The sequence below is a fragment of the Paroedura picta genome, chromosome 7 (assembly GCF_049243985.1).
Source record: "Paroedura picta isolate Pp20150507F chromosome 7, Ppicta_v3.0, whole genome shotgun sequence".
Classification (NCBI taxonomy): domain Eukaryota; kingdom Metazoa; phylum Chordata; class Lepidosauria; order Squamata; family Gekkonidae; genus Paroedura; species Paroedura picta.
The window spans coordinates 102,405,259-102,422,959 of record NC_135375.1 but is presented as its reverse complement, the minus strand read 5'-3'; the positions used below and the strand labels follow the sequence as shown (position 1 = coordinate 102,422,959).

The 17,701-nt window shown below is 52.8% G+C and overlaps 1 protein-coding gene across 10 annotated transcripts in view; it reads right to left on the bottom strand.

Annotated features, from left to right (window-relative positions):
* Nucleotides 1-13,067, bottom strand: part of CHD4 (chromodomain helicase DNA binding protein 4) — a 36,727-nt gene extending 23,660 nt beyond the window's left edge. For 6 of the 10 annotated variants that reach the window (XM_077345814.1, XM_077345821.1, XM_077345816.1 and 3 more), the window contains exons 1-14: nt 12,349-12,487; nt 11,554-11,735; nt 7,969-8,096; nt 7,638-7,832; nt 6,952-7,070; nt 5,879-6,120; nt 5,526-5,653; nt 5,243-5,378; nt 4,693-4,874; nt 4,333-4,572; nt 2,937-3,140; nt 2,631-2,836; nt 1,121-1,252; nt 802-898 (exon numbers count right to left, since the gene is read on the bottom strand). In XM_077345814.1, the coding sequence (XP_077201929.1) occupies nt 802-898; nt 1,121-1,252; nt 2,631-2,836; nt 2,937-3,140; nt 4,333-4,572; nt 4,693-4,874; nt 5,243-5,378; nt 5,526-5,653; nt 5,879-6,120; nt 6,952-7,070; nt 7,638-7,832; nt 7,969-8,096; nt 11,554-11,662 (2,118 nt within the window). In that variant the 5' untranslated portion in view covers nt 11,663-11,735; nt 12,349-12,487. Of the gene's footprint in view, nt 1-801; nt 899-1,120; nt 1,253-2,630; nt 2,837-2,936; nt 3,141-4,332; nt 4,573-4,692; nt 4,875-5,242; nt 5,379-5,525; nt 5,654-5,878; nt 6,121-6,951; nt 7,071-7,637; nt 7,833-7,968; nt 8,097-11,553; nt 11,736-12,348; nt 12,488-13,051 lie in introns of those variants that run through there. The other 4 variants (XM_077345819.1, XM_077345824.1, XM_077345815.1 and 1 more) reach the window with 3 other exon arrangements.
* Between the last annotated feature and the right edge of the window lie 4,634 nt (nt 13,068-17,701).

Genomic DNA, 17,701 nt, shown 5'->3' with positions numbered 1-17,701 from the left:
CCGTCTGTCCGATCCCCCCCCCCCCCAATCCTGACCTTCTGCCAAAGAGTTTAGGGTTGCACGCACAGCTCCCCTTCACCACAGGCCAGCAAATCAAGAAGAAGGGTAGGATTTTATACTCTGCTTTCCCCCATTCTAAGGAGTCTCAAAGCGGCTGACAATCGCCTTCCCTTCCTCTTTCCACAACAGGCCCCTCGTAAGACTGGCGGGAGTGAGAGAGCGCTGAGAGGATTGTGACTGGCCTAAGGTCCTCCCCAGCAGGCCTCATGTGTCTCAGAGTAACTTAGAATCGCTTTCTCTTCCATGTGAGGTGGGCGAGGCTGAGGGAGTTCTGAGAGAACCATGACTGGCCTAAGGTCACCCAGCAAGCCACAAGTGGAAGAGGGGCAGGGAATCAAATTGGGCTCTTCAGATTAGAGTCTGCCTCTCTGAACCACGACACTATGCTGTCTGGATGCTGGCCTTCTCCTCTTCCTTGCTTTCTGAGTGCCACAGAAGGCATTGCCACCGCTTCTCCAGCACCTCGCAGCAAGAGAAGCAGGCCCAGAGCCAAACTAGCTCCCTGTGCTCCAGTCTGAGCCGAGGCTTCTCCTGTGCAACTACGTGGCACCAACAAAACTGGCTGGGGGCCAGGTTTCCACAGGATGCATTAATCTGCAGGCTGGCCCGGATGGCGCAGTTCTCCCTTCGGCGTGAGAGAGCATCTGGACACACCATGTGGTCCCCCAGCCTCCAGCCACAAAGCCAATGTACATCTACTTTCCTTCTAGCAGCTCCCGCACCTGAGAAGGCGTAACTTACATCTACTGTCGGCGTTTCGGGGGGCCGCTCCAGTTTCCGCAACTTCACTTTCTTTATCTTCTTGCCAGGTCTTCCTTCTTCACCCCTCATTAACTCCCTGTGCAAAAGAAGAGGAAAAGCCACACAAGCTGGATCAAGTGATCAGGAATAACACTTGAACATGGGTGGGGGAGCGGTGGGATTACTGCTCTTGAGAACTGTAAAAAAATAGAAAATCACTGATCCTTTCAGAGAGAGGCAGAAAGATCCAGCAAAAGCATAACCATTTGGACTCACTCTCATCCTTCCCACACACAAAAGAACTCTCTCACATTCTCACCTGTGGTTCCAATATGCCTGCTTATAGATATCGTAATCCTGAATTTCTGCCTCCTCGTTTTCCCAAGAGGCCTGGTCATAGGGCAGGTCCCGCCACTTGATCAGGTAGTGAACATTCCCCTTCTTGTCCACACTGGAAGGAGACAAGGTTACAAAGCACGTGTCATGCAAAAGAGGAGCCTGGTCGTCTTGTTCTCCACCCGGGGAAATCCTGCGGGCACAAGTCTGGCTCGACACCCTTCCAAAGGGCAAGGGTGCAGTTTTGAGCCTTCCCCTTGGGATGATAGGTGCATCAGCGGGAGGCAGGGGCCAAGAAGCTGTGCCTCCTACTGCAACGTGTTCTGCCCACAGGCTTGGTAATGGCTCCCAAGGCTTGGAATTATGTGCCCCAAAGAGAGGCTTCCCAGGAGGGGCATTTTAACCCCCCCCACACACACAAACACATTCCAGGCAAAGATGTGATGCATGTCATTTTGCTCCTTGTGGTGTATTAGTGCTGCTCACTATGCGTACGTGCTTTTGTAGAGAGTGCCTTGAAATGCAGAAAGTCAGCACACATCTAAAAATAGAACCATAGAGTTGGAAGGGGCCATACAGGCAGTCTAGTCCAGTGGTCTCCAACCTTTCTGAGGCTGGGGACAGGCAGGGCAGCGGGCTGTGCCCGCGCGAATGCGTCATGCACGGCCGAAATAGCGCATGCGTGGCACTTTCGCGCATGTGCAAAAGTGCCACGCATGCGCGATTTTGGCCGCGCATGGCGCATGCGCGATGCGCAGGCCCGGCCCTGATTCCCTCTCCCCGCCCTCCCGCAGTAAGAAGCTTCCCGGGCCGCAAGCTTGCGGCCTGGGAAGTTTTTTACTGCGGGGGGGGGGGCGGGGAGAGGGAGCCGCGGCCCGGCACCGGGCCGCAGCCCGCAGGTTGGGGACCACTGGTCTAGTCCAGTCCCCTGATCAAAGCAAGATCAGCCTAAAGCATCCAGGATAAGGATCTGCCCAGCCTCTGCTCAAAGACCACCAGCGAGAGGGGGAGCTCACCGCCTCCTTAGGCAGCCAGTTCCACTGAACTACTCTGGCTGGGAAATGTTTTCCCCTAATATCTAGCTGATATCGTTCTCAGTGAAGATTAAACCCATTACTGCAGGTCCTATCGTCTGCTGCTATCAGGAACCTTTCCCTGCCCTCCTCTCAATGACCACCTTTCAGATATTAAAAGACGGCAATTATGTCCCCAACGACTGCACAGACACAAACGCATCCCAGCACACGTTTCAGGCCTCTCCTTGTCCAAGAGTGCTTGCACATCGAATGTAACAAGTACGTAAGGCAGGGGTAAGTCAAACTGCGGCCCTCCAGATGTCCATGGACTACAATTCCCAGAAGCCCTTGCCAGCAAAAGCAAAAGCTGGCAGAGGCTCCTGGGAATTGTAGTCCATGGACATCTGGAGGGCCGCAGTTTGACTACCCCTGATGTAAGGCTTCAAAAGACTGAGGCTGGCTAGATCTTTCCGCCACCTGTGGTTGAGAATCCGGTGGATCATCATCCACTCCGGCTTGATCCCATAGCGGTAGAAGCGCTCCTCCATCTCTGCAAAGGTGGGGTCCTTGTTCTTGCGCTTGCGGCTCTTCTCCTCCTCTCCCCCGAAATCGCCTGCAGGGGGCTCGTCCATGTCGTTCTTGCGTTGGTAATTGCGAAACATGACCTGGCAGTGCAGCTCCAGCTGAGAAACAGACAGAGGAGAAACAACAGGGGGCTCAGCCAGAGTCTTTGCTTAGGCCAGAGGAGGGAGGGAGGGAGGAAGAGACCAGTCTGTTGCGTACCTGTAGTTCAGACACCCACGAACAATGCCAGTAGCTCATGCCCTGCCATTTGACAAAGAACTGTCGCTCTGGTCTTCCCTCCAGGGGCTTTGGAGAAGGAGCATTTGGATCTGCATCGGCTGGTCGGGGTACAGGTGTGGGTAGAGGGGGCTGCCCCCATTTCCAGGTCAAGATCTTCTGCACTTTGCCCTTCATAGGCGGGCACTGAAGAGAGAGACAAAGGTGTTAGGAGCATTCCCCTCATTCTCTTGCTTCCACTCTCATTTGGACGCAAGGAGAGCCCTGCTGGATCTAACCAATATTCCATCCAGTTCAGCATTCTGTCTCATACAGTGGCCAATAAGGGCATACAGGCCGAGGCCTTCCACTGATGTTGCTTCCTGGCCATGTGATTTAGAAGCTTAGTGCCTCTGGATGTGGAGGCTCCCCTCAACCACAACGGCTAGTAACCTCCATGGATTTATCAATGGCCAAGACTGTCTAATCCCCTTTCAAAGCTGGTAAGCTACTTGCTTGAGATACCAGATGTCCGTTGCAAACTATAGCATCCAGCAAAGTTTGAGTGGTTTCCCATTACTCTAATTTTGGGGGGAGCTCAAATTTATACTCCCTTCCCAGATCCTGTGGGCAGTTGCGAGCCCCGGAGCTTCAAAGATCTATTCAGATACTCCCTCGGAAGGGCGCTATTGGGCTTCCTAAGGGAATATGTGACATTTCTCTCTCAGGCAATTACAATGGGGGGAAAACAACGTCTCTGGCTTTTATTTTAAATTCCTGATGGTTCAGCGTGAACAATATTTGCATCTGCCTCATACACCTGAAAGAGCAGGCCGATATTGCCCGCTGTTCCTTGACTCAAGTAAAATCTTGCCCCCAAAATCACACTGATGTTCTGTTAATGTTTTGGGAATCCAAAGCTCCAGCTGCCTTTTGGCTACAATTTGTTGTTTACACCCTGGAGAGAACAGGTCTAACATATCATAACATACATTTAAATCAGGAAAATAGTGTTCAAAAACTAGTTGATACCTAACTAAATCTATAGCCAGGGATCACTCACAACTAACCAAACATAGCCTGCGTTCAGAGCTTGACCCAAACGTTTCAGGTGGGTAGCCAGGTTGGCCTGCAGTAGGACAACGACACACGAGTCACCTTAAGGAGCAACAAGATTTCAACAGTGTAAGCTTTCAATTGTCAAAACTCCCTTCCGAACCTCAAAAGCCTGTACCAGGAAATCTTGCTGGTCTTTTAAGGTGCCACCGGATTCCAATCCAGCTGATCCAGAAGCGTCGCCAGACGCTTCTGATGCATAACCTGAACGTGAGAGGCCTAACGCCTCCTTTCCGTGAGGGTCCCCCAGCATCACCGTTCCCAAAGGGACGCAAGGACTCACCGTGCAGCGCGGGCAAAGCCACTCTCCGTTGGGGATCTCTGGCAGAGGAGGGTTCAGGCAGTGGATGTGGTAGGAAGAAGGGCAGGCGTCACAGCAAAGCAGCTCCCCTCCGTCTTTGCAGACGCGGCAGAACTCCATGTGGTGGTCGTCCTCCTCCTCGGCATCCCCGACAACGTCCTCCATGGCCTCCTCGCCCTCGGAGTTGTCGTCCTTCGCTTCCCACTGGATGCCCTCTTTTTCCTGGGGGAGGGGAAGGGAAAGGGGAAACAGTCAGAACGAGGAGCCACGGACCCCGAGCGAGCGCTCTCGGTCTGCCGCCGCCTCGCCAGCCTGCTGGCTGGCGTAGAACTGAGAACTCACACAATGCGGGCAGCTCCACTTGCCCTCTGGCGCTTTCTCCATATCTGGATCCAGACAAACCATATGGTAGGCACGAGGGCAAGTGTCACACAGGATGATCTCTCCCCCCTGTTGGCACACCTCACAGTAGTCCTGGTGGTCTGTTTCGTAGCCGTCAACGGGGGCAGCGGCATCCTCTTCTCCTGCAAGGCGAGGGAGAAGCGAGACCAGGGCATGAAGCGGTTGGCACAAGCAGCTATTCCTCTGGGCAACAGAAGAGAGCGCCAAGCTGGTCGGGCGGCTAGAAGCGCAGAGGGGCAATCTGGAGTGCGGGATGAGATCCCAGACGGCGGCAAACCACCTGCTGCACACAACAGATCAAGGCCTCGAGAGCCCTGAAGGTCCTCCCATAATACCTGCGCCACACTGCAGGACTTGAACGGAACACAATGCAAGCTCAGCCCATAAAGCTTCGGCACCTCTGTCCTCTGGGCCGCAAAGCGACCATGAAATCCCCCCCACCCTCTCTGTCTATTCAGGTGCCCACATTAGGCTGAGCTGTGCTTTGTACCTTTCTTTTTCTTCTTCCCTGCTCTCATTTTCTTGCGACTGCGGCTACTCCGGCTGGTGGACCCGTCAGACACAGAGTAGCTGTTGATGCTGGCATCGTCAAAGTCTGACTCGACATCCAGGTCGTCCTCCTCGCTCTGGACCGTGGGGAGAGGAAAACGGTCACAGGAGAGCAGCGTGGTGCCGCTGGCCCTCCTAAACGCCCCATCCTGCAGGAGGCCTAGCAGGCAGAGATGAGCTCCCGTCCCGCCACACCCTCTTACGAGGAGAGGGAAAAAACTCACGGACGATCTTTTACGCTTGGAGCCGAATCCTCCCAGCTTGATTTTCAAGGGAGCCACCTTTTTGGTCTTGGGCTTTTTGATGTCCGGGACGCGAGGACTGGGCTTGGGTTTCTTCCGGGCGTTGGGACCTATGAGACAGGCCGCCACCACTCCGTCACTAAGTGTCACCTAGAGCTCGTGGAACAAGCCACTGAAAAGCGGAACACAGGAGGGCTTCGGCCAGAGGAGACCTTGGAAGAGATGACCGGCAGGGTCTCCAAGCACCCGCTATACCGCCCTTGGTCAAAGTAACTATTAGAAGAGAGGAGCAGAGAGCTGGATGCCCTCACCTGTTATGCTCAGGTTGCTCTTACCTTTGCCTTCCTTGGTCTTGGCCTTCCGGAGAGGCACTTCCACGGGGGGCTGAGGCAGGACCGTATCCACGTTCGCCACCATGCTCTCCACCACGGCCACCGCGGCAGCTGCCGCCGCCGCCACCGATGCTCCGGAGCTCCCTTTGAAGGGGTTGTTAGTGCTGAACTCTCGCCACTTGGCCCCCAGCACCATCATCATTTTTGAGACAGCAATTTTGGGATTCTTGGCAGCGATAAGTGGTCTGGGGGGGGGGGAGCAGGGAGAAAGGAGCATTACTGGGCCCTGCTGGCTTCTCAGGAAGCTTTATCCAAGGCAAGACTCACTTCTCGAGAAAAGTAGCTAATCTTATTCCCATGGCTAACTGGAAACCAGTTTACCCAGGGGGGAAAAAATCTTCATTTACGAACACTGAAGTGTTTCTGTTTACTGCAAAACATTGGCTGGCAAAACAGCCTAAAGGAATCGCCCGCCATAAGAATGTCTATTACAATTAAAATGTAATTTCTTAAAATTTCATAAGCTTCAGATTTACCAGAAGTAGCTGCTCTGTGGCCACCCAATTGCTTTGCTGGCTGCATTTCAGTCTTCCCCTCTCTTGCTTACTACAGCCTTGGGGAATCTGCTACCCTGAAAGCATCAGGCCTCCTTACAACACCTTGCATTTATATTGCCACTTCCCCAAAGTGCTGAAAGCGTGGCCGTGGACTTTGTTTGTCTCAGCGCTTCTTACAACAGTGCTCTAAAGTAGGCCGGCACCATTACACAAGCGCACACCATCACCTCCTCATTTTGCAGATGAATCGCTCAGATTCAGAAATTTGCTTAGGGACACCTATCGAATGCACAACAGAGCTGACTGTTGGACAGTGACTTCTGTCTTGTCCCTCTCAGGTCGTTCGCTCTAGATTTAAACCAGGGGTAGTCAAACTGCGGCCCGCCAGATGTCCATGGACTACAATTCCCATGAGCCCCTGCCAGAAAATGCTGGCAGGGACTCATGGGAAATGTAGTCCATGGACATCTGAAGGGCTGCAGTTTGACTACCCCAGATCTAAACACTGGAAGAACTCACCTGACGAACTGGCTGAAGGCTTTGTAGTTGGTGAGAGTGCGATAATCCTCTTCGGTGAAAACGTGGTCGATATCCTCCATGCCCCAGTCCTCTAAGAGCTGAGCGGAAGACTTTGGCTCCTGTTGAAGAAGAACTGGATTTTTTACACCCTGCTTCCAACTACACAAAGGAGTCCCAAGAGAGCTTACAAATTACCCTTCCCCCCTTCCCACAATGGGTACTCCACGATAGAGGTGAGGCCGAGAGCCCCTGGTGGGGCTAAAAAACCCTGCCCTGTGAGAACATCTCTGAAAGAGCTATGAGTGGCCCAAGGTCACCCAGCTGGCTGCAAGCGGAGGAGCGGGAAATCAAACTCAGCTCTCCAAATTAGTGTCCACCACTGCACCATGTTGTTGAGAGGGCAGAGTCAACAGCAAGAGAGAGAGCATATAACCTTAATAAAGAGACTTCCCCAATCATGAGCAGAGTACCTGGCAAAGAATGGAAGGGTTGGAAGAGGAGATCCAGGAAGAAAGACACCCAACATCCCCTCAGCCAGAATCGTGATTGCATCAAGATGGAAAACAACCCAGTTGCAGTTTGAATACTGGATATCCCAACGCTCCGGTAAGCCAGCAAGAAGGAAGGGCAATGGAATCACTCACCCCAGGGATTTCACAGGGCATCGAAAGCCTTCCCTCTCTCACCTTGGAATCGTTGTCTTCCTCTTCTTCTTCCTCTTCTTCCTTGCGCTTCGCTTTGCTCTTCTTCTCCTTCTTAGGCCCCAGTTTCTTCTTCTTCTTCTTGCCAGGGGTATAGTCGCTCCCTTCGCTGTCTGAGCGCAGCAGCACCTCCTCTTCCTCCTCCACAAACTCATTCCCTTCACCAGAACTGTCGCCAAGCTGGGAGGGGGGAGAGAGAGTGAGGGGGATCAGAGCATGCCACAGGGGCTCATCTCTTGCTCTGGCCCCAAGGACAACAAGCTTTGGCCTTCACAACTCCCTCTCCCCCACCACCATTCCAGCTCTTCTCCCTCACCTCTTTTTTCTGGCGTTTACTGAGCTTGGGTACTTTGGGTTCTTTCAGTTTCTTGGGTTTCTTCTTCTTCTTAATTTTTGGCATCTCTGCCTCTGATAACAGCTCTTCCTCTGGCTCTTCTTCAGGCTCTGGGGGGGGGGGAGGGAATAGTAAAAGAAGTTGGGGAGGGGACGTCTAATTTCCCAAAGCCCAGGAGATGCATCAGACCCTGCAACTGTGCTGCTGAGTCAGACTGTTGCACCCTGATTCCACCCCACCAGACTATCAAGCCCCATCGTACAGCGGAGTTCCTCGAACTTAAAAAGAAGAAAACCTCCCCTCCTCCTTCCGCCACCTGGGGCTTCTACAGGGGATATGAGCAATGCTAATAAACTATTCCAGCGAGCCAAGATCCTCACTCATAGCCTCATCCTGCTGCATGAATTTTGCAAATTATACCACCAGCCTAATACTGGTAGAGGAGTGGAATGGGACTCTTTAGTAGAGTCTCACTTAAGGAGCTTCTCCTAAAAGAAAGCAGCAGATGTCGCTGCCATTGCTTCTTCCCAAACCAGATAGGGGCTGCACAATCTTCCAACATCTCACATGAATCACCAAGTGTTTTTGTTTGTTTGTTTTTTTGCCCAGTGATACCCCCTGTGGTCTTGGAAGGAGGAGGAAGCTCAACCTACTTTCCGATTGTATCCCACCTCTCCCCCTTTAAGTGTCTTGGGTCTCCATGAAGGGCCACCCACAGTTTGAGAACTGCCATGCAGTTCAGTTCACTGGCTCTACTGCCCCCTTAAGAACATAAGCCCTGATGCATCAGGCCAGTGGTCGATCTGGCCAAGCATCTTATCTCACACAGTGGCGAACCAGTTCCTTTGGAGCAGGGATAGTCAACCTGTGGTCCTCCAGATGTTCATGGACTACAATTCCCATGAACCCCTGCCAGCATTTGCTGGCAGGGGCTCATGGGGATTGTAGTCCATGAGCATCTGGAGGACCACAGGTTGACTACCCGTGCTTTGGAGGACCAACCACAGGGCACAGAGGCCGAGGCTTTCCCCTGACAAGAACATAAGAAGAGTCCTGCTGGATCAGACTAGTGGTCTTGCATCCTGTCTCACACCATGGCCAACTGGTTCTTCTGGCCCCATAGGGCACAGAGACCAAGGCCTTCCCCTGATAAGAATGTAAGAAAAGTCCTGCTGGATCAAATCAGTGGTTCATCTAGCCCAGGATCCTGCCTCACACAGTGGCCAACCAGTTCCTCTGGAGGGCCAACAGGACATAAGTACCACGCTGGTTCAGACCAGTGGCCCATCTGGTCTAACATCCAGTTTCACATGGTTGCCAAACCAGTTCTCTTGGAGGTCCAATAAGGTGGCAGAGGCTGAGGCCTTCCCATGGTGTTGCCTCCTGGCACTGGTACTCAAAGGTTTATTGCCTCTGAAACGGGAGGATCCTGTTAGGCATCATGGCTTCTAGCCATCAACAGACCTATCCACCGTGAAGAATCCCAATCCCCTCTTTGCTATCTATTTCATAGGGGTGGGAAATTGACCTAGTCCAGGTGCCACAGCAAGAATGAGCCCCACACACCAAGCCACTGCCACTTTCAAAAGAAAATTATCTGAGACTACACAACTGTGTATGTGCGGTGGGAGAAAGCCTAAGAGGTCAGCAATGATTGGGGGAGGGGGGGAATCACGCTCTCCCTCCATCTCTCAGCAATCCTGGAGGGAATTTTCTTTAAAACGTTCAAGCCAACTCAGCCAGCAGCTACCTAGACTCCCCATCCCACTGAGACAGCTGCCGTTCAGAGCCTCCATTTCGACCGCCAGGTGCTTACTCAGGTGCCAGCCGTAGAGATCACCTCCTCTTTATGCAAATGCATTTCAAACTCAGTTGCCTCTCACCCCCCCTCCAAACACAGCACACGTCATTCCTCACCCCCGCAGACCACACTCCCATCTGTTCCCCCCCACCCCCACAAGCCCAGAGGGGCACAGCCAGCCGGCGGCTTCCTTTGTGACAGGATCCACAGCAACCAGCCATTCTCCCTCTCCTCTCCCCTCCCCCCTCCTCAGCCAGCCACCCCCGCCCATTACACGCAGCCGGAGTCACTAGCTCTCCCTCCAAGGGAAAATGGCCTCCTAACCACAGGCGCTGGGCAGGATGGGGGAAAGCCACAGGTCACGGCAGCCTGCTGCAACCCGAAAGGCAAGGAGCACAGGGGAAATTGGGCTGGGTGGGGGCCTGCCTTTCCAAACCGGCAAATATATCCTGTGCCAGAAGTATTTCTCTCGCTTTTCCTCCTGCAGCATGACTTTTCCATCTTCTGCGGTCCAGACTGCCGGCACAGAGGCAGATCCAAGTGCTCTCCCTGGCTCTTCTCTGAGGGCCTTCTAATAATGAACAGTGGTACAAAACCTGGCCTCTGAGTAGAGGAACGCTTGTCGGCCTGCAAGACAGACTGCCCTGAATAAGCCACATCTCGAAACCCAAGGGGAAGCAATTAAAAAATATATAACTTTATCAGCTGCAGGACAGAATCCGTATACAAGAAGCTCTTCCAAAGCAAGCCTCCACAGCCCTCAAACTCACTCAGTGGAAGGCACATCCCTCCAACAACAGATCTCTAACCCTGCTGGAGATGACCAAAGCCAAAAGAGGTGGAGTATAAACATTCCCCCTCTCCAACACACTGGCCAGGCCTCCCTTCGTACAAAGACAGGACTATAGTGAGGCGAGACCCACAAGAAACAGCGCTGGGTGTGGCTGGGGAGAAAAAGTGGGTCATGTAGTAGCCCAGGGCACAGTTCGTTTTGGACAGAGACTATCTGAGCTCTTAAGTGAGCCAAATAGAGGAAAAAAGCCAGGCTGCATCTTTTATCTCATGCTCCCTTCAGCGGCCCTAAATTTGGGTCCCCCTCCCACCAATGCACAACTGTCCCCTCTTCTCCGTCACCGACACATGCTAGGCTCCTAACACACCCCTCCCCAGCAAAGAAATGAACTTTGTCGTTTCACGGATGCAAGCGAGAAGAGAAATGCTTTTCTGCAGCATACACGTGGGCTCTTAGTAAACAGAACTTTCTCTTGTGCCGCGTCTTTCGGCAGCCGCTAGTCAAACCGGAGTGGAATACACAGGCGGAATAGCAAGCTGCTTGTTTGGAACGGTTGGGAGGAAAAGTCTCTCAAGGTGGGGGTGGGGGGAGGGAAGGCCGAAGCAGGAAGCGACAGAAATAGACCAGGCAGCCGGCTAGTAAATACGCAAGTGACAGTCGGCAGCGATTCATCCGAAACCCCAAATGAAAAGTTCCAAAAAAATATTTCCCCCACAATCGCCAACCCCAGACCCAAACTTTGGGTTCTTTCTGCTACGAAAAAGCAATGCAAACCCCCCAGGACCTTCCTGAACAGTCCACAAGGCCAAGCGGCTTCCTCCAGCCCCACTGCAAGAACCTCGGGTGGCGGACACCCCCTGGCTCAAGCACGCCCCCAAGCAAAGCCCGCTTTTGTTCCACGGTTGGGTGAGAAGCCCGGGTGACGTCCTCCCCCACCCCCACCGCACCCCAAGAAGTCACGGGGAGGTCTCACCCTGCGGGATACCTTGGTGCTGGTGGATGCTGTTGTTCATTAGGATCTCCATGTCCTCCTCGTCGCTGCCGGCGGAGCATGGCGACGGCGACCCGATGCCCGAAGCCATGGCCTGCGATTCGGAGGCTCAAGCAGCACCCGCCGCCCCTTGGCACCTCCTTACCGCCAATGCCAGCGATGTCCTGGGGGTGGCGGTGGGGGAGCAGAAAAGTCAGGTTAGAAGCAGCGGCCCGAGGAGGTTCAACAATACAGAGGAGGGTCTCTGCCCTACCACTCACCCCCTCCTCCTCCTCCTCCTCCTCCTGTCAATCCCCCCCATTGCAAAATCCCTGGCGGGGAAGGCGGGCCTGGGGACTTCCAAGTATCCTACAGCTGGGCACTGGGGGAACTGGGCGGCTGACCCTCTCCCCAAAATACCTCCCCATAAGTCCCTTACCCCTTCCAGCACCCCCACCTCCCCCAAGCCTCCCCCTGATTTCAACGGCGCGGGGGTCGCCCTCCCGGGACAGGGCAGGGCCCGAAGGGACCCGTTTCAGACCACTGACCCTCCCCCCGGTCCAAAAAGACCCCCCGGAAAGCGGCCCGAAGGGAAGCCCGGGTTCCCAGCCAGCCAGGGGCCAGGGGAGGCGGGGAGGGCGTGGGGGGGAGGGGGTGGCCCCCAGCACGTGTCCCCCGGGGGGGCGGCGGTTGGAGGGCCCGGGGGCGCCCTCAGGGGTGGGGGTTCCGGGCTCGCTCCGGGGGGGCTCCTCGCCCCTCCCCCCTGTCTCTCTCTCTGCCCCCCCCCTCCGCCCTCACCCGACTCGGGGCGTCCCGGCTTCTTATTCTCGACGCCGCTGAAGGGAAAATGGCTCCGGCTCCGGCGCCGCCTCTTAAAGGCGGAAAAAAAAAGAGGAGACGAAGAGCCCCGGCCAGGCCCCTCCCCCTGCCCCCCCCACGCAGACACACACACGCACTCCCGCCTCCATCCCATAATACGCCCGCCGCCATGGCGACGGGTCCCACCCCCCGTCACCTCAGCAAACTCTCTCCCCCCCCCGTGCGCGCGCGCGCGCCGGCGCGCGCCACCTTCAATTGAGCCATCCCATAATACTTCTTTCGACACCCTCCCCCCTCTAGAACTCGCAGCCCATAATAATCACCTTCCCCCCCCCGCACCCATCCCATAATAACCCTGGCCAGTGACCGTCCAGTAATGCATTCTCTTTCTTCCCTCTTTCTCTTACTCTCTCTCCCCCCTCCCCTCACGGAAATATCCCATAATAACCCGCCCTTACTCATACATACCACAATAGTCACCCTGCCCCCCCCCCCCGCTCCAGGCATCCCATAATAATCACATTCTCTCCTTCCCCCCCCTCCTCCTCCTCCCACAGGCACCGGTCTCACTGCCCCAGCATCCCATAATAGTCATCACCTTACCCCCCCTTCCTCCCCTCTCCCAGCCAGCCCCCCCACTGCTCACCGAGACATCCCATAATAACCGCACACAGACACATACTCTTTTCTGCTGGTCGCCAAGTCTGGCATCCCATAACAAGCGCTCCTCCCGCCCCAATCTGGCTGAAATATTCCATAAGAGCCCCCACCCACCCACCAGGCATGGTATCCCATAATAGTCACACCCAAGACATCCCATAATATGACCCTTTCCACCTCTTTCCCCCCCCTCAGAGAGGCATCCCATAATAGTCGCCCCGGCTAGTGAGGTATCCCATAATACTACCAGCAACTCTTTTAGCGCTGCCTACCAAAGCATCTTTCCCTCCCTTCCCCCCCCCCCGCTGCCCTCCCCCTGGTCACCCAGCCCATAATAATCCCTGGCACACTGCTTCTCCTCTGGCCAGCCAAGCCTGGGTGGGAAGGGGACCTCACTGAATAGTTTGAAGGACCCAAAGAGCCCCTCTGGACCACCGTCTCCCCCCTAAGAAACACCCCCTTGGACATAGGATAACCCTACCCCGCCCCCCCCATCCATGCACAGACCATAATAACCACTGGGGGGCATAGGGCCAATGGGCACATCCCATAATACTCTGGCACAGCTTGCCAGTTTTCTTTATTCCTTCCTTCGGAAGATGCAGACGCTGTGCATCCCATAATCGTTTTGTGCATTTCGGTACAGACACTGGGGAAGTCAGACCTTGCTAGGCCTCTAGGGCAGACGCCACCCGCGATGCACATAACTCTGTGCAACATGGGGATATGGCACGCCAGGGCCTCCCCACATCCTCCGAGCCCTATGAGGAACCGGGAGGCCCAAAAAGACTCTCCTTGGGCTCTTTGGTCACACACATAAGTGGTTCTTTCTAAGGCATACTCAGTGCTTCTTTCTTTAGAGCTGAGATTCCTTAAAACACACACATGTGCACCAATGTTTTGAAACATTGTATAAACATGTCCTCAACAATCGTTGGGATATATATGCACACACATATATGCACAGAATAGCTGGTGAAGAGCAGTGACCTTTGATCTGGAAAGCCAGGCTTGTCTCCCTGCTCCTCCACAGGCCGGCAGCTGGGTGACCTTGGGCCAGCCACAGTTCTGTCAGAGCTCTCCCAGCCTCACCTACCTCTCAGTTGTGGGGAGAGGAAGAGAAGGCGATTGGTAAGCCGCTTTGGGCTTTAAAAAGGCTGGGTCCAAAAAAACAGCTCTTCTACATGGCACATCTGATAGTACTATTAGCATGATCCAACAATGTTGTTTTCTAACTGCTCTTTCTCAGATATCCAGATCGCCAGTTAAAAAAGAACAGCTTAGTGTCTGCATTCTATAAAGCAGCCTTTCTCAACTTTTTTTACCATTGAGAAATCCCTGAAACTTTCTTCAGGCTTCGAGAAACCCCAGAAGTGGCGCAATTGTGCAGAATATGGTTAGGAAGCAGAGCCCACCCAGGGCCCCACCTCTTCCCATCCAGTCATTGGCCATGGGTCAGGTCAACAAGACCATATATGGTCATATATTATCCGATAAGTGTTTAACAAATTTTTAAAAAATATATAAAAAATTAACTCCCAACCGTTCCGGAAACCCTTCCCGGGTTGTCATGAAACCCCAGGGCTTCACAAAACCCTGGTTGAAAAAGCCTGCTGTATAACTACAGTTCCACATGTGCGTATATCCCATCACCTTAAATTTGTTATGACATGCCAATAACCGCCTTGCGAGCCAATTCGGCAGCATTGCAGGGTACAAATGTTTAGATAAATAAACTGACTATCCCATGATTCTATTGCCGTTTGCCCAATGGGTGGATTCAACAGTCCTAAACTATGTGACTTTTTTTTAGATGGGAGAGGTACCGTATTTGCCGGCGTATAAGACGACTGGGCGTATAAGACGACCCCCCAACATTTCCACTCAAAATATGGAGTTTGTTACATTACATTGCAGTACTATGGGCCACTATGGGCAGCTATGTCTATCCCAACTGAAGTGCACCCGGCGTATAGGACGACCCCCCCCCCCCACTTGGAGGCATGTTTTTCAGGGGGGGAAACTACTCTTATACGCCAGCAAATACTGTAATTCAGAAAAGGCATCAAAGTGTGGCATTTGGAAAATGGACATCCATAAATAGGACACCCGTCTATCCCTTAATATAAAGGCAATTCCTCCCTCTCTTACTCTAACCAACTCCCCTTCTTACCATTGTGAATGAGCCACTATCCAAATAATCAATCCCATATACACAAAGAAGGATATATTGTGCATATAGCTGAGAAAGGGCGTTTCAATTTGTTGCGTTTTTAGAAGCGGCCCGCTGACATAAGCTGTACATAAGTGTAGCTAGCATGGCTACATTTCAAAACCAGCCTGCATTGGGAAGTGATGAGGAGAGGGCAGAGAGAGGAACTCAAGTATCGAGATCAAAGCCGGCTTGTGCAACATTTGGCAAGTATAGATCTGCAGAGCAAAAATATTTAGATATTAATCATAGCCACAAACTTTGACAGGGGCTGTGGCATCCGCTGGGCATTCAGAAGGTCTGAGGCCCAGTCCTCAGCATCTCCAGTTAAAAGAGGTGATGGGAAAGACAGCGGAAATGCTGATCGTCTGGGTAGGCAATACTGATTTTGAGGGGCCAAGGGTCAGTAAAAGGCAGCTTCTTGCGTCCATGGGTTCACTTAACAACTTGTACATCCAGTTAATTCTAGCTGGGTTTATGAGCTCACAAGGGGTTTCACCATTATGGCTGTGCTTACAATGAACCATCTAGTGCAGGGGTAGTCAAACTGCGGCCCTCCAGATGTCCATGGACTACAATTCCCAGGAGCCCCTGCCAGCTGGCAGGGGCTCCTGGGAATTGTAGTCCATGGACATCTGGAGGGCCGCAGTTTGACTACCTCTGATCTAGTGCCTACCATAGAGAGCCAGCGTGGCATGGTGGTTAAGAGTGGCAGCTTCAAATCTGGAGAGTGGAGTTTGACTCCTCCTCGTGCAGCCAGCTGGGTGACCTTGGGCCAATCACTGTTCTCTCCGGACTGTTCTTGCAGAGCAGTTCTCTTAGAGTTTTCTCAGCCCCACCTACCTCACAGGGTGTCGGTTGTGAAGAGAGGAAGGGAAAGGGGTTTGTAAGGGCTTTGGGACTCCTTCAGGTTGTGAAAAAAGGGGAATAAAAACCAACTCTTCTTCTTCTATAAATTTTAGGTAAAGGTAAAGGTATCCCCTGTGCAAGCACCGAGTCATGTCTGACCCTTGGGGTGACGCCCTCTAGCGTTTTCATGGCAGACTCAATACGGGGTGGTTTGCCAGTGCCTTCCCCAGTCATTACCGTTTACCCCCCAGCAAGCTGGGTACTCATTTTACCGACCTCGGAAGGATGGAAGGCTGAGTTGACCTTGAGCCGGCTGCTGGGATTGAACTCCCAACCTCATGGGCAAAGCTTTCAGGTGGCTGCCTTACCACTCTGCGCCACAAGAGGCTCTTCTATAAATTTTAGGCATATGCTAAAACTTCCCTTCTCCAAGGCCCCTTGAGACCTCTTGAGTTTTATTATTTTACCCAGCTGCTAGTCTAGTTTTAAATTTGGGAATCTAATTTTACTTAATTATTATTTTTATTCTGTGTAAAACTGCTTTAAGGCAAATGGTGGAAAAGTGACCTAGAAATTTAACTGTCCCTTTAAGCATGCATCAACTGGGCTCACTGGAAAAGACGATAATGCTAGGAAAAGTTGAAGGCGGCCGGAAAAGAAGAAGACCCAACATGGGATGGATTGACTTTGTAAAGGAAGCCATCTCCCACCCCACTCCCCCCCCCTTTGCAAGATTTAAGCTAGGCCGTGAATGAAAGGATGTTTTGAAGGTGGCCACAAACCGAAATTGACTTGACGGCCCTTATACAACATAGCTATCCAGTCCCTGGAAACAGGATGTTTCTAGACAGGGGTTTTGCTCAGATTTGACATCCATATTGGAACACTTTCATTGATTGATTGATTGATTGATTGATTGATTGATTGATTGGTTGGTTGGTTGGTTGGTTGGTTGATTGCAGCCTTTCTCAACTTTTTACCATTGAGAAACCCCTGAAAGGGCACGATGGTGTAGAACAGGGGTAGTCAAACTGCGACCCTCCAGATGTCCATGGACTACAATTCCAATGAGCCCCTGCCAACAAATGCTGGCAGGGGCTCATGGGAATTGTAGTCCATAGACATCTGGAGGGCCGCAGTTTGACTACCCCTGGTATAGAATATGATTGGGAAGCATAGGTGTTTATATGCCCACCCACGCCCCTTCCCTCCCCACGCTCCCCAGGCCCATCACTGGCCATTTTGGGAGGGGTGGGGCCATTGACATGACAATATATGGTTATATCACCCAATAAGTGTGTAACAAAGTTTTTAAATATATAAATAGTTAATAGACTCCCATCCATTGGGAAACCCTTCCAGAGCCATCAAGAAAACCCTGGGTTGAGAAAGCCTGGTCTATTGTAAAACATAGAGCCTCTTGTGGCACAGAGTGGTAAGGCAGCAGACATGCAGTCTGAAAGCTCTGCCCATGAGGCTGGGAGTTCAATCCCAGCAGCCGGCTCAAGGTTGACTCAGCCTTCCATCCTTCCAAGGTCGGTAAAATGAGTACCCAGCTTGCCGGAGGGTAAAATGGTAATGACTGGGGAAGGCACTGGCAAACCACCCCGT